Source organism: Gopherus flavomarginatus, chromosome 3 (assembly GCF_025201925.1).
Source record: "Gopherus flavomarginatus isolate rGopFla2 chromosome 3, rGopFla2.mat.asm, whole genome shotgun sequence".
Lineage (NCBI taxonomy): Eukaryota > Metazoa > Chordata > Testudines > Testudinidae > Gopherus > Gopherus flavomarginatus.
The window spans coordinates 224616215-224632541 of NC_066619.1; the positions used below are offsets into that span (position 1 = coordinate 224616215).

Here is a 16327-nt window from a genome sequence, read left to right on the forward strand (position 1 = left end):
TACTCCTTCTAGAGCAGTGCAACTCCACCACTGATCTCTGTGCTGGGCTCTGGTGCGAAACTCACAACCGAATCCTTAATCTGTGAGAGAATCATAATGAACAAAAATATTTTCTCCCTTTTTACAGTCAGACACCCCTCAGAAAAGTTCATTGACGCCCATGGATTTTGCAAACAATACATGGATAGGTCAAGGCTTTTTAACAGGTAAGCAAAAGCAAAAGATTAATTTAAAAAAAGCTGTACTGCACAGAACTGCTGCTGAGGGGGAAATTGGGGGAACCTGGTGTGGGGAAGTACACAGAGCCTCTGACATGAGGGGGAAGAGGATAAAGGAGGGCATGGAAGAAGTGGGGATAATGGGGAACCTGGTATGGGTGGAGAGGGAAATGGGGAGGCACACAGAGCCCCTGGCAGGAAGAAGATTGGTGGAGTTCCTGAAATAGAGGGGAATGGGCGGGCAGCATGCAGGGAGCTTTTGTGGGGTTGGGATGGGGGGTGTGGAGGAATGCAAGGAGCCTCTGGTGTGTATAATAAGCTCGGCCTACAAAAGCTATGAAGTGTGCAACCCCCTCATAGGTTCCATGTAAATGGCAACAGTGGCAGTGTTTGTTTATAAATCTTTTCAGACATTCATAGATGTTTTCTGCACATGACATTCCACACTAGATTATAAAATGTCTAAACATACTCCATATAATTATGCTTTTTCATTGGATGAGGTTGAAAAAGCTTTGCACCCAACTTGATGGCATTTCTCTGTTTGTTTGTCTGTCTGTCTATGTAATTCGAAAACTTTTGAACACTGAATCTAATCAATTCCAAAATATCAGGGTCCCTTCTAAGCATCAGTGGCCAGAACCCTATTGTTTTTTGGGGGGAAATCAGAACACTGCAAGGGAGGAACTGTGGGCACCGCCATCTGTCTAGAACAGACACAGCTTCAAGCACCTCTGCAGTTGTCTGTGGATCAAACATCTGGTTGATGGCACCCATTGGTACCTTCCTGCATCACAGTGCTCCTGCTCATCCTCCCAAGAGAGTTTGACACATGAATGATGTGGGGAATGTGGGTGTTCACACAGAGCTCCTGTCACTCGGGAGAATAGGGGACCCTGGTATAGGGCAAGAGAGGGAATGGGTGGCAATTGGTATGGGTGGCAGGGAGGAAAAGGTGAAAGATTTGCAAGCAGAGTCCCTGCCAAGGGGGATGGGGAGAGTGGGGGAAACGTGGTGGTGGGGGGATATTTGGGAGCCCTTTGCATGGGGGGAAGGAGAGAGACAGACCCTTTGGCATAGGGAGATGGGGGGAGGAGTGCATGGGATCAAGTGGGAATAGGGATACACAGAGCCACTGGCATTAGCGGGTAGAAAGGGTTGGCCCTTACATGGGAGGAAGGGGAAATTGGGGGCACACAGAACCCCTGGCAGTGAGGAGATTGGGGGGTAGTTGCAGGGAGTCCCTGAAAAAGAGGGGGATGATACGGTGACATATAAGAAGCTGGAGGTGGGGGGAAATGGAGGGATGCAAGGAGCCCCTGATGTGTGTGATAAGCTTGGCTTACATGAGCTACAAAGTGTACAAGTCCCTCATTCATTATTAGTGTATTGAACATAATCAAGTAATTTTAATGTGAAAAAGAAAATGGAAATTTTTTGTTTATAATGTTCTTTAAATCAAATCTTAAATTAAATCATTGCTGGATTTCAGCTAGGTCTTTCCTTTACTGTACCAGCAAAGCAAGCAGGTACTGGAGTGGAATTCATTATTCATATGGGGCTCTCAAACTTCTGGGATAAAGCAGTACTTTTTATTTTAGTTTCCATTCAGCTAATGAAAGTCTGCCATTCCACACGTTGTGTGTCCATTCTCATTCCTGAGAATTGTAGGTTTTCCTGAGTTTTGGATAATTTTTTAGTTAAAGCTTCATGCAGAGAAACTAATACAAACCAAAAGAACTACTTGGATAAAAAACGGTGACGTGTGACAATACAATCAGCTAATAAATGTTCTTCTAAAGGAGGCCTACAGAAGTAACCCCAATACAGAGTTGGTGTGACTTTTGGTTATAGTACACTTACCAAATAATGTTTTGTATTTTCAGGCTCACAGCATTACTCCAAATCCTTTCAAAGAAATCCATCCACTTTCAGGAAGAGATTTCAAGTAGCCTCTTAATATAACTTGGAAAGAGAAAATCCATGGCAATAAATGGAGGACTGTACTTCTCGGCCTACTAGCTATCGTCAGAAAGAATAAAGAAAGAGTATTGCAGCAAACTGTATGCTGCTTCGTCTTCCAGTCCTGGGCATATGTGTATGGCCTTGTTCAAAAGTAGCATCAGCAGAGACTGGATCAAAATGAAAGAAAAAGAAAAGAAAACTAATGGTTTAAATCTGGACTGCAGGAATTTGGTGTCTTTCCAGGGTAAAGATGAGGCCACTGTCTCTTTCACACACGTACACTAACTTAGTTCTTCATTTGGGAAGCAACTACATAGTTCTGCTTCTCAGTTGGCAGAAGCAAGTAACAAACTGCTTAAATCCCTGTAGCTGTATTCCCCTTCCCCCTTCCCCTCTCCAGTGTTACAGGCATTTTGGATTGTCCCTGCACTGATTATGTACAAAGTTAACGTCTTTTTAAATAAGAGTTTATACTACCCTGTGTTTATCCCTGTTATGCCCTTTCTCTTTTCTAGTGTCAGACTTTTCCTGTTGCTCTTTGTAAAAATTGCCTGTCCCTAGCCTTTCTTCCTTGTTTAATTTATCTTCATCTGAACAGTGATTAGAGAACTGTATTTCGTTCAGTATGTTAAGTGTTCTGTAGCTCAAATGGAATTGTTCTCAGGAAACAACAGTTGTCTTGTCAGGCTGAATTATTCCATACATTCTCAAGATTTGAACCTGCTTGCTGACCTGTGAATAAGACAGTTCTCTCTTACCAAACCAGTTGTTATTAAAGTTTTTTAATGTCACATACTCATGTGAAACCTAATAAAAAATCCTGTATCTAATGCTTCAGCAGATTTATTTTAACATTAAAATATGTACTTAATGAATAGAGGCAGCATTTCATACTCCTTGCATCTGTTTAGACCATACAAAAAAACCCAAAAAGTAACTTACAGTTTTTTGTTATTCATTATGTGTAGTGCAGTAGTGCCTAGAGTGCACTGGCAGGCTCAGGGCTCCAGTGTGTCAGCCCTGTACATACATACAATAGGTGACAATCCCTGCCCCAGAGAGTCTACAGTATAAATATATCTTTTAAAAGTTGTAGGGTAAATGGGCACAGAGAAATTTAGTGACTTTCCCAAATCACCTAGCAGGTCAGTAGCAGAGGTGAGAATAGAATCCAGGGCTCCTGAGTCCCAGTCCTGACCCTGTTCATGGAACAACACTACTTATCAGCCATCCCTGCTCAGGAAATTGTCATGCAGCACTGTGGGCTCTTTGCTTGGCACAGTTCCCAGCAGCCAATCTGATTGCTTGTAGAAGAGGTAGGGGGTGCTGATGGAGAGTGCTCTGAGGTGTGGTTAGTACCTGTGGTTTGGCAATAAGTGGTCTTCAGCTGCTTAACTTGCTCCTGGTATTGATCACATGCCAGTGGTTCCCCAACGCTCCCAGGTTTTCCAAGATACTTTTGTACTCATGATCATTTCTTGTGCTCTGGTGAAGTCAGATGTCTTGCTCTCCTTCCACTGCAGTTTTACCAGAATCTGGCTGTGTTCCTCTGGTCAGCTAGCAGTGTACTTGATGTAGGGTTTCTTCTTAGAGATGGACATAGCTGACACACAGTAGGTTAACTGTGTTTACAGTTGAGCAGTCCACATGGAAAGGATGGTTAAACAGAGTTGTGTTTGAACCAGGAGAGTGCTTCCGGTTCCTGGGAATCAAGTGGTAAGTTTGAGGTAGAAGGGTTGGGGGACACAGGCCTAGGGGATTGTGAGATAGTGCTGACCGACTCTCTGGATGTGAGCTTGGCGACCCAGGCATCAGCTATGTCCACACTGTAAAATGACTCACTTTTACCCATGCCACAGTGGGACTCTGGCTTGGACCCATATATGCCTGTGTGAGGCTACAGGCCTGAGAGGTTTCTGGCACAGGTTATAAGGCTTTGTGTGTGGACAGTGTAGTTTCGGCTTAAACCTGAGTCTGAACCTGGGATCACTATGCCGTGTATGGATCACTAAAGTGTCTGGAATGAGAAATAACAGGGAATGGGCCAGGCAACTGGTGAAAAGCCTGTATGGAAGGAATTAGGTGGCTGATGGAAAAAAAACAGTGGAGGGGAAGCTGAGTTGGTATGTATTTTTTGACAGCAAAAGCAAAATTTGTTCAACAAAATGGGCAGTCTTACTGACAGAGCATGAACACTGCTGGTTGGCTGAAGCAACACTAGTCACAGCTGTAGAGGGTGAACTGCCTGGGGGGATAAAACTTCTCCTGAGACAGAGACGATACATGATTTAGGGAAACAATATTATGCTAACAGAACTAGTGCTATTTTATTAAACCACTTCTGAAATTGGGTGGAAAGTAGAATAGGTAGGAGTCTTTCAAAAATTTGACCCCCCCCCCCAAAAAATAAAAAATTGAGCAAGTCTAGCTGAGGGTAGAGTCTGTAGTACAATCTGTTACAACTAAAAGTGTCTACACTTATAGTGCCTTTTAAAATAGCAAGTTTTATGGAAAAATAACCTTTTTAATGAGCATTTCTAAGTATTAAAATATTCTAAGGCAAATATGTGATGATATTTAACTCATAAGAGGAGCAATTAGCCATGAGCTCCTTAATACTTTTTGCTCTTTCGTAGTGTCTGAAGCCTTGGAGACAAGTCAAATGGAGAAATTTGTCTTAGGTCTTGCTTTAAAAGTCACAAGGCATCACCTCCAAGTGAGATGGAAACACAAGAACCCAGATTATTGATAGAAGAGGCCATGTGTCACAAAAATATAGATTAGTATTAAGATTTTGTCCCAGTTATTTTTAGCAAATGTCAGGGACCGGTCACGAGCAATTAAAAATAAAAATTAATGGAAGAAAAATAACTGACAAAATGGGACTGATGGGAGGAGGCCTTAGCCCCACTTTGGAAAGGGGGTGTCCAGCACCTGCTGCCTGGGGTAGCTGGGAGCTCTGGGATCCACCCATGGCAGGTCAGAGTTGCAGTGACAGGGAGCACCAATGTCCCTCTGCCACCTTTAGTGGCTCAGAGCTCTGGGTTCCTGTGCCACCTACTGCGTCTGAGAGCTGTGGGGCCCCGACCTCCCATGACGGCTCAGAGCTCCAGGGCCCCCACCGGCTGACAACTCTTGCCTGCCACCCTGGGGCTGGAAAATGTCATGGAGGTCTCTGAAGGTCACAGAATCCGTGACATAATCTTAGCCTTAGTTGGTATTATATAGTATCGCTTCACTGTATGAGACATAGAATAGTGAAAAAAAAACCAACTTTATTGTATAAGAGGTGTGTGTGATGATTCTCAGGGCACCCAGTCCTGTGAGTCACCTTGTTCCCCCTGCCTCCAGCCTGAGGGAGTCCTGCCTGCCCCTGTCTGGGTGTCAGCAGCCTAACACCACCAGCTGCTCAAGCACTCCCCTCTGTACTGTGCCAGCCCTGGGTTTGACTTGCAGGCTAACGATATATGCAAACCAGTCCCTTGAATCTTTCTCCTGTGATATCCAGTCCCTGACAGTGGCTATTCACAAAAATCCCAGATCCTGTGCACCTAACAGTGTTGTGTATCCCTTTACCAGTTTTACCTTAAACACCCTCATCCCCTCCTCCCCCCCAACTCTGGTGTAACATATAGCGCTTGTGAGCGCTTACAATAAAACAAAGTAGATTTATTTAAGAAAGGAGAGTTAATTAGAAAAAAGAGTGTGATGGAAATAAATGGTGGTAATACAAAACAGTAAAATGCAAACCTGGGTCTATACTTAGGAAAGGTAACTGTTAATATCTAATGAAGTACAAGTGGGTCATGCCCCTACTCGCCCCCACCCCCGCACAATCAGTCTCTTGGAGTCTTGGCTGGCTTCACAGGAACAGGATCCAGTTTTTCTTGAGAACATTTGTGATCCTCAAGATGTCACCTCAGTGAAAGGATGCAGAGGGTCTTTCTTCACCATCCACTATTCTGAATCAGTCTTTTTTGTTTTTATTCACAGCTACGGCAAGCCCCTGTCTGTTGCAATGGTCCTTTTTTACATCCAAGTGGTTTCGACTGTTTGTGGTTGTCTCTGATGTTTTCCATTGATAGTCTAGGGATGGAGCAAGGCTAGAAAACTGAGCCTGGTATTGCATCACTGGCTAACCAGGGCAAGGTAGCAACTCCCTCCTTCTTGAATGAGTCATCACTGAGATATATTATCCCTTGATGACTAACTTTTACTTCACGTCTATAAAGCATACTTTCTGTATAAATACATTATGCCTTAAATATTACCTGTAGATACATCTTGCAATGATTATGAATCTTGAGAAGTTATGAGCTTTCTGTAGATACCTTACATTTTACTCTTTATTGATAAATATCCTTTAGATGTCTTTGGTGTAGTGTTCATCAGGTCTGGGGTGAGAGTTGTTTTCAAAGACCGAGGGGCCCTTTGCAAGGAGTCTTTGTGTCACAGTGTGATATAGGAGAGTCCCAGTAAGTTTCATGAGTGATGTGGAGAAAGTGGATAAGGAAAAGTTATTTACTTATTCCCATAATACAAGAACTAGGGGTCACCAAATGAAATTAATAGGCAGCAGGTTTAAAACAAATAAAAGGAAGTTCTTCTTCCCGCAGTGCACAGTCAACTTGTGGAACTCCTTACCTGAGGAGGTTGTGAAGGCTAGGACTATGACAGTGCTTAAAAGAGAACTGGATAAATTTATTGTGGTTAAGTCTATAAATGGCTATTAGCCAGGATGGGTAAGGAATGGTGTCCCTAGCCCCTGTTTGTCAGAGGGTGGAGATGGATGGCAGGAGAGAGATCACTTGATCATTGCCTGTTAGGTTCACTCCCTCTGGGGCACCTGGCATTGGCCACTGTCGGTAGACAGATACTGGGCTGGATGAATCTTTGGTCTGACCCAGTACGGCCGTTCTTATGTTCTTAGTACAGCTATTGTAGAACTTAGTTAAGAATCCTGACAAGTATTCTGAGGAAAAGGAGAAATAATATCCTAGATATCTTCTTTAAGGAGGCCTTGGTAATTGTTTCCATTTCACGTAGAGAATAGACACAAGCCAAAGCAAATGAGACTTTGAGGGGTGATGAAGTCTGGGAGTTCAGAAATAGGAAGCCACACATGAAGATTGTGTTTTTGAGGGGCCGTAAGACTCTAACTTTAAGGTGGTAGAAATCCTAGTGAAGAATAAGAAAGAAACAAGGATTCCTAAACAGTTTAATATAAATAGGAACCTTTACTAGACTCTATCCTTTATAATGGATAAAGGGGTAAGAGACAGAAAATTATTCTGTCTGTTAGAGGCTTCCTTCTGGGTTCAATACTGAATAAGAGCTGGATGGTAAAATACATGAAAATCACAAGTAGCATCTTTAATAATAATAATAATAATAGCTGTTTAATAAAATGGGGACATATTTGCATATATCTAGAAACTATTCACTATGATTGTGGTGTATAGAGTTCACACCTACTTTCCTAATCCCCTATATTTCTTATACATATGTTACCCATGGGGGGATTCTGCGTCAATGCAGGGGCGCAGAATTCATATGGCTCACATTTTTCTGTGACCCCTGTGCAGAAAAATGCAAAAAAAATTCTGCCGGGAGACATGTGCCTCTTCCCCAGAAGCAGGTCTGTTCCAGTGTGCTGGGGGGCTGGAGGTTCATGCCTGCATGATCACCGTCAGAGGCAGGGCTGAGTGTACATGCATGCCAACAAGTGAGATGGAGAGACTCCTCCTCTTGGCTAGTGCAGCTCACTGTAAGGGTAGGGCTTTTTGTTATTCATGAAGCAGGCTAGAGGCAGAATTATGTGGCCAATAGTTTTATGACAGACTTAATCCTGTATTCCTGTTTGGTTGTTCCATTTTCCCTCATGTTATGCAAAAATCATAGAAGATTAGGGTTGGAAGAGACCTCAGGAGGTCATCTAATCCAACACACTGCTCAAAGCAGGACGAACACCAACTAAATCATCCCAGCCAGAGCTTTGTCAAGCTGGGCCTTAAAAACCTCTAAGGATGGAGATTCCACCACCTCCCTAGGTAACCCCTCCAGTGCTTCACCACCCTCCTAGTGAAATAGTTTTTCCTAATATCCAGACATCCCCCACTGTTATTCAGGACAGCAATTAAGTAGGGAGGAAGATAACTACTGTGATTGCCCTTGAAACAGAGTTACAGGAATTGAGGAAGTTAGGCTGTAGCCTCAGTTTAATACTCAGACGTAATCACAGTTAACTGTGGCATCAACATACCTTTTACCAAGCTGAATCTCACTTTAGTTTTTGTTCTTGTCTCTAATCTCTCTAGCTAACTATCAGTCTCACAGATTATTCCTGTTCCTTCACCAGTATTCTTAAATCCCGAAGGCACAGAAAGGGTATGTGATTTGCCAAGGGTCACAAGACAAATCAGTGGCAGAGCTGTGACTAGAATTCATATTTCTTGACTTGTATTCCTGGACTACACCAGCTGTATTACTGACTTGATGTGCGACCTTCAGCAAGCCACAGGCATGGTGAATTTCAAAACTGGCAATTGGATCATGCAGCAGAGTGTTGAAATGCTCAGTTAGACCCTTAAAATAGGAGACATTTTTAGAACTGTGTCAGTAGCAGCCCAGAAGTTTTGAGTGTGATGAGCCAGGAAGATAATCCTAGCTGGAACACTTTAAATGGCTTTAAGATGGCAATTTGTCTTGCCTCAAAGCTGGAGAAAAGTAGATTATAGCAGTGAAAGTGTTAACCCTGCAATGTTAACTATGATGGCGAGGATGGTATGCGCCAGCTATACCTTGCAGCTAATTAGCAGGATCTTGGCCCCTTATGCGGTATAGGGAAAGATAGTGATGCAAATGGACAGAGAAGAGAGAAGAATAAAGTAAACATATGACAGCTTTTATTTAGAACAGATAACTTAATAAGAAACAACAGCAAGATGTGGTTTGACAATTTGGATTTAAAATCCAGGCCCAACCAAACAGATACCCTGGCAATAAACAAATAAACCTAAAACAAAAATACCCCAGATATTTCACCATTTCTAGGTGTTGATAGGCAGTAGATGGTACGACACCGTTGTCACAATCAACTGATGGATCCTGGATCTCAACCGCTTCTTAGTGGGAGATCAACAGGATCTGCTGATGCTGAAAAGAGGCCTGGCTCTGCGATCACGCATGGGTGAGCAATCAACAGGACCTCTGTAACCTTTTTCTGAAAATAATGTGTTCATAGAGTGGTAGCACAGTTACAGTTTTTAATACTGATGTCTTCAGATGCTGGTCTTCTGGTTCATGTAGCCATACAAATATAACGGTACCGTGGCTGCCTCTAGGACAGACAGCAACTAGGCTGCAGGTGCTCAGAGTTTATATAGGAACAAGCGCACCAAAGTTCTGAAGTAAAACTGGCAGCTCCCCTGCTGGAACCTGTTTGAACCAATTCTGTGCTAACCATTTACTGCCTTTCCCGCCAAAGTTCCAAAAGGATGCGAAAACTTCAACAAGACGCTAAACAAAGATGGAGTTGAGCTGTTTGGCAGACACACCGTTTTGAATTTCAGACTCTATGTCTAAGACATGGTCAACTACCTTAACAAAATGTAAAGGCATAAAGTACAACTTATTCTAAAGCACAAAACAACTTATATAACTTATTTCATATACAAAAACATGTTACAAAAGCATGAGCTGATGAAGGCCTGAACAACAGCCTTGGCAATCCAGAGAGACAGAAAAAGGCTAAAACTTTGAAATATTATGCAGACAGAAGTGGTGATACTTGGAGATTCTCTAGACACACACACATCCAGGGTGAGGGCTGAGTCAAAAATGACATCCAGATTATGGACATCAGCGACTGGGAGGATGGTGGTGTGATCCACTGTGATGGAAAATTTGTGAGTGAAGATGGTAAGCTCAATTTTGGCCATGCTGAAGATAAATTGCTAGCTAGGCATCCAAAGGAGATGTCAGAAAGATAGGCTTAAATGTGCGTTTGGATGGAAAAAGACAAGTTTTCATCACGGAAGAAATGTAGCAGAGTTGCCTTCACTAAGGGCATTGAAGGAGGGATCTCTACCTAATGTACTAAAATATTGTTAAGTTACTTGGATATGCCAGAAGCTGTGTACCTCAACAACAAGGACTAGACTAAGATCGGAAAGACAATCAATAACTTTGAGAAGTTATAGATTTTTAAGTCCACAAGGTGTCATTCTGATCATCTCTAGTCTGACTTCCTACACAATTTAGATTAGTGTTTTCTAAGCCAGTGGCTTGCGATCCCCTTGTGGGGGAGTTACAAAGCATAATTTTTTTTTATTACAATCTATAGTAAAGAAAATCTCACTCCCCACACATCCTTACCATACAACATCAAGTATTCTATGGCAACCTCTGAAACCATGCACCCAAATAAATTATAAATTACATAGGGTTATGATTGGTACCATCTATACATTTTTACTCTTACCTTTTATAGTAAATGTAATGGAGTTGTGAAAAATGTTGACTTCAAATAAAGGGTTGCCAACCTGCAATGTTTGAGAAGCACTGATTTAGGGTATGTCTACACTAGAAAGTTGACCTATATTCGGCTGACTTACAGCTGTCATCAAGTGTCACCAGCGTGGTGGTCTGCTCTATCCAATATCTATCTATGTTGATAACAGTCAGTTATGTGTTCCCTCTGCGTGCTGCCCCGGCTCTGCATAGATAGTTGGCACAGCAGACCCCGAGAGAAACGCCAAGGACCACAGACTCTGATAAGGTATGAAGGCAGCTGACAAGATTTATTGCCAAATGAAACACAGTCTCTAGCTCCCTGGATCAGATGTCTGCAGTTCTGCTAGTACATATGTGCTGCCTGACAACGGACCGGCTTAGTCAGTGGTGGGGTTTACTACTGCCCCCTAGGCCAGACAAAGACAACCCCTCAGCGGTGCATTCTTATACAAAGGTGCAAACAAGTTACACCTCACTCCTGACACATTGAAGTACAACCCCTCTACGTAGTAAGGTTCCGCCTATCACCTTCTACATGTTGGTTCGATCAAAACAACCCCATCCATCATATTACCCTTTTGCCCCTGCCTTTAGGATGGGTCAGCTTGTTCCTTGTTATCTGTGTGGAACATACAAGTATCAGAGTGTTCTGGTATCATCTTGGCACATGTTTATATCTCTGGTGTCCAATACCTTTTAGGTATGTGTGTATTTGCAACATCAGCCCTCTCCTTGCCAGACTCTGAGCAGGGCCTGCCTCTTGCTCACAGCTTAACTTTGCTTTATATTAAAGTCTTGACCATTAGTTTAGTTCAGGCCTTAGGCCTCATACCGGGCCTCTGATACAAGGGTTTATGTTTCAGGGCCTCATCTAACTACTTTTTAAGTACTACAACAGCCACCTCAGTAATTTCTGCAGTGATTCACATCCAGCTACCCTCCTTGGGTCATTGGTGCGCATCCTTACCAGGAGTGCTTCCACTGACCTAAGAGGGGAGTCCGTGGGCTTGGGCTCACAGGTAGGGCTGCAGGGCTGTCTCATTGTTGTGTAGACTTCCGGGCTCGGGATGGAGGACCGAGGTCTGGGACCCTCCACCTCACAGGGTATCAACTCATGATTACATTTGGTTCTTGTAGTTTGTCCCTCTTCCTGTTCCCTTCTGTAATATTGCCTGCATCCTGAACGTATTCTCAGTGTTGCCCACAAGGCTGGGAGTTATGCTCTGTGCCCTGTGCCCTGCAGTAGCCGGGTGAAAAATGGTTTTGCCCCTCTCGCTATGAGCAGCACTAGTTAGGGTCACTGACAACTACGGAGAGACCTCACCTGACCCTCCAAGTTCAGATTCCAGACTGCACAGGCTCAGGGGTGTCACATTTAGAGGTGGGGCTCCTGGTCCATGGCTGCTGAAAGCTGAAGCATTTACTCCTAGGGCCACACTTTGCCCTTTGCTGCAGGCATGTGGCCTAACTGAAGCTGAGGGAGTTGCACAGGGTCTGTGCCTTCGCTGCGTCTGCCCGCTCTGATGCTTCCCAGCTTCGTGGTCTTTCCCCTGCCGTGTGGCCGTGTCACCCCCTGCGGATCCCAGGTTACACAGTGAGAACAAGAGCAGACACCGATCACAGCAGCGTTTCCTTCCTCTCCTGCTACAGTTGCTGCTCTTCTCCCTCATTCAAACTTCTCTGGGGATCCCTCCTTCCCTGTCATTCCCCCGGCCTCTTCCACTCCTGCCCAGCCCCGGGGCTCGGGCTCCGCCTCCGCCTCCGCCTCGTGGAGTCCCCTGGCGCAGCACCCGAGCTCGGGGGAGGGGAGCGCGGAACTGTTCACGGGACTGCGGCTCAGTGCACGCCCAGCGGCCGGGCTCGAGGCAGCGATGGGGGCTCTGCAGCTGGCTCCGGAGTGGGACCGGCTGCTCTACTGGGGGGCCGGAGCCGTCACTCTGCTCTTCGTGCTGCTGGCAGCCGCCACGTGCCGCCTGCTCCTGGCTTATCTGGGCAAGTGGAAGGCGCTGAAGCCGATTCCGGGGGTCAGCCCCTGTTACCCTTTGCTGGGAAATGCTCTGCTCTTCGAGCGCAAAGGGGAAGGTAACGGCCGCCCAGACACGTAGCGGTAGCTGCCTGCAACCCCCCCCCCCTCCTGCAGCATCCTCTCCCCGGGGTGACCGCAATGCCTCTGGGGAATCAGCCCCAGCAACAGGGCGTACAGCGGTGTAGACATTTGTAACGTGCTCGGGAAGTGGCTGGGGTTTTGGGGGCTGTATAAGTAGGAGCTGGACTCGCCCCATCACTAATCGTTGTTGGAGAATAACAGAGTAGGAGTGAGCTGTTCTTATGTTAAAGACTTTTTTTCCAAGCTGCAAACAAAACCAAAACAGTTTAATACTCAGCATCCTGCTGCATTTCTAGATCCAGGCAAAACAGCCAAGCAGTATTCCCGAGACTCTACTTCAACCAATCAAAACCTCCCCCAGAAACCTCTGACAAGTCTTTATGGTTCCTACTAGGGTATTTCCCCCGCTATTTCCAATGAGTTTATAAAATTTGTTTCTTGAAAACAAGTTCTTAATTGTGATGTCCTGTCCCTTTAATTATTTGAGCACTCCCCTCTCCCCATTGCAAAGCCTCCCTTCTGTGTTACTTTCTCTTCTGCAGTGGTAATAATAGTTACTGTGGCAGACAGCTGTGTTGCCTTCAGCTCCCCCTGTGTCTTGGTCCAAACGTAACATTATACTGGGACGAATTGTTTGTTTTGATTTTTACCAAATATTTCTTAACTGATGTCAAATATTTTTTAACATTCAAGAGTTCGAAAGGACATTTTGACGTTTGCCTTTTTCAGAAGCTACTTTTCAGCCCTGTATGCTTTGAACTCCATTTCTTGTCTTTCAATGAAACTTTAAATACCCTAGGTCAGCCTCTTTATGGTTAATACATTTAAAAACAACTGCCATGGTAGATGTTTTCCCACTAGATTCTAAGGTAAAGGAGTTATACTAAAGCACACGATAGTTTCATAAATAGAAGAGCCTGTTATGTTTATAAGAATTATTGTTTCAGAACAAACTTTCAAAGTGTAGGCAGTATTTACTCCAAACTGGAACATAACAGTGTTATGAGTCCTTCATTATGCTCCTCTGGTTTTCAAGACAAATCAGACAATACTAGTTCTTTTTGTACTGTGAGATTTTTCTATATTCCTATGAGTCTAAGTAAGGTGCTGAAGTTATTGTGCCTTTCTCCACAGTGAGATAGTAAAAATATCAATATGCATGGATTTCTGTGCTTATTGTACCTGTGCAAATATGGGCTTTTGTGCTGTATTATTGAGCCTTGATTTTTTTTTTAACAAAAAGTATCTTTCAGGTAAGTTATACACCTCTACCCCAATAGAGAACTGTATGGTGACTTGCCTGCCTGGTGCGAAGGTTGCGGATCTCTCGAGGCATCTAGACAAACTTATGTGCAGTGCTGGGAGGAGCTGATGGTCGTGGTACATGTAGGTACCAATGACATAGGGAAGGGTAGGAGAGATGTCCTGGAAGTCAAATTAGGCTGCTAGGGAAGAGACTGAAATCCAGGACCTCTATGGTGGCATTCTCAGAAATGCTCCCAGTTCCACGCACAGGGCCAGGTACGCAGGCAGAGCTTCAGAGTCTCAATGCGTGGATGAGATGATGGTGTAGAGAGGAGGGGTTTACATTCATTAGGAACTGTGGAAACTTTTGGGATGGGGGGAGCCTATACATGAGAGATGGGCTGCACCTAAGCCAAAGTGGAACCAGACTGCTGACACTAAACATTAAAAAGGTTGTAGAGCAATTTTTAAATTAGGAGATGGGGGAAAGCCGACTGCTGCAGAGGAGCACGTGGATCGGACACAGACTTCTCTTAGAGGAGAGTCTAATGATAGAAAATCTCCAGGTTATAGTCAGGAGCAGAGGATGGAAGAGGATAGTGTAAGGGCCAGATCAGATGATAAACAGTCACATAAAAAAGAATCTGGCACATCAGAAAAGGGCAGACAAATAAACAGGGACAAGTTTTTAAAGTGCTTGTACACAAATGGTAGAAGTCTAAATAATAAGATGGGTGAACTAGAACACCTTGTGATAAAGGAGGATATTGATATAATAGGCATCACAGAAACCTGGTGGACTGAGAGCAATCAATGGGACACAATCATTCCGGGGTACAAAATATATTGGAAGGACAGAACAGGTCGAGCAGGGGAAAGGAGTGGCACTATACGTGAAAGAAAATGTAGATTCAAATGAAGTAAAAATCTTAAGCAAATCCACATGTTCCATACAATCTCTATGGATAAAAATGTCATGCTCTAATAAAAATATAACATTAGGGATCTATTATCGACCACCTGACCAGGACAGTAATAGTGATGATGAAATGCTAAGGGAAATTAGAGAGGCTATCAAAATTAAGAACCCAATAATAGTGGAGGATTTCAATTATTCCCATAATGACTGGGAACATTTCATTTCAGGAAGAAATGCAGAGATAAAATTTCTCTATACTTTAAATGACTGCTTCATGGAGCAGCTGGTACGGGAATCTACAAGGGGAGAGGCAACTCTAGATTTAATCCTGAGTGGAGTGCAGGAGCTGGTCCAAGAGGTAACTATAGCAGGACCACTTGGAAATAGTGACCATAATATAATAACATTTAACATCCCTGTGGTGGGAAGAACATCTCAACAGCCCAACACTGTGGCATTTAATTTCAAAAGGGGGAACTATGCAAAACTGAGGGGGTTAGTTAAACAAAAGTTAAAAGGTACAGTGATTAAAGTGAAATCCCTGCAAGCCGCATGGGCGCTTTTTAAAGATACCATAATAGAGGCCCAACTTCAATGTATACCCCAAATTAAGAAACACAGTAGAAGAACTGAAAAAGAGCCACCGTGGCTTAACAACCATGTAAAAGAAGCAGTGAGAGATTGTCATAAACAGATAGCTAAGGGTTAATGTCTCTTTCACCTGAAGCACCTGACCAGAGGACCAATCAGGAAACCGGATTTTTTCAACTCTGGGTGGAGGGAAGTTTGTGTCTGAGTCTTTTGTCTGTCTGCCTGCTTTCTCTGAGCTTTGGAGAAGTAGTTTCTGCTTTCTAATCTTCTGTTTCCAAGTTGTGAGTACCAAAGAGTTTGTTTATTTTGTATTTACATGAATATAGTGGCTGGAGTGCTTTGATTTGTATTCTTTTTGAATAAGGCTGTTTATTCATATTTCTTTTAAGCAATTGACCCTGTATTTGTCACCTTAATACAGAGAGACCATTTGTATGTATTTTTCTTTCTTTCTTATATAAAGCTTTCTTTTAAGATCTGTTGAAGTTTTCTTTACTGGGAAATTTCAGGGAAATTGAGTCTGTACTCACCAGGGAATTGGTGGGAAGAAGAAGTCAGAGGGAAGTGTTTTTTTTGGTCCAGGACTGGAATTAGGGGGGGTGGAATCCTTCTGTTTAGATTCACGGAGGTTGCTTCTGTGTATCTCTCCAGGAGCACCTGGAGGGGGGAAGGGAAAAAGAATTATTTCCCTTTGTTGTGAGACTCAAGGGATTTGGGTCTTGGGGTCCCCAGGGAAGGTTTTTCAGGGGGACCAGAGTGCCCCAAAAC

The 16327-nt window shown here is 43.8% G+C and overlaps 1 protein-coding gene across 4 annotated transcripts in view; it reads left to right on the forward strand.

The window, feature by feature from the left end:
* Positions 1 to 132: 132 nt before the first annotated feature.
* The window catches only part of LOC127048205 (cytochrome P450 4V2-like), an 86114-nt gene continuing 69919 nt past the window's right edge, over positions 133 to 16327 (forward strand). Inside the window, exon 1 of one of the 4 annotated variants that reach the window (XM_050947763.1) lies at positions 133 to 206. In XM_050947763.1, the coding sequence (XP_050803720.1) occupies positions 161 to 206 (46 nt within the window). In that variant the 5' untranslated portion in view covers positions 133 to 160. Of the gene's footprint in view, positions 207 to 12495; positions 12780 to 16327 lie in introns of those variants that run through there. The other 3 variants (XM_050947764.1, XM_050947766.1, XR_007773571.1) reach the window with 3 other exon arrangements.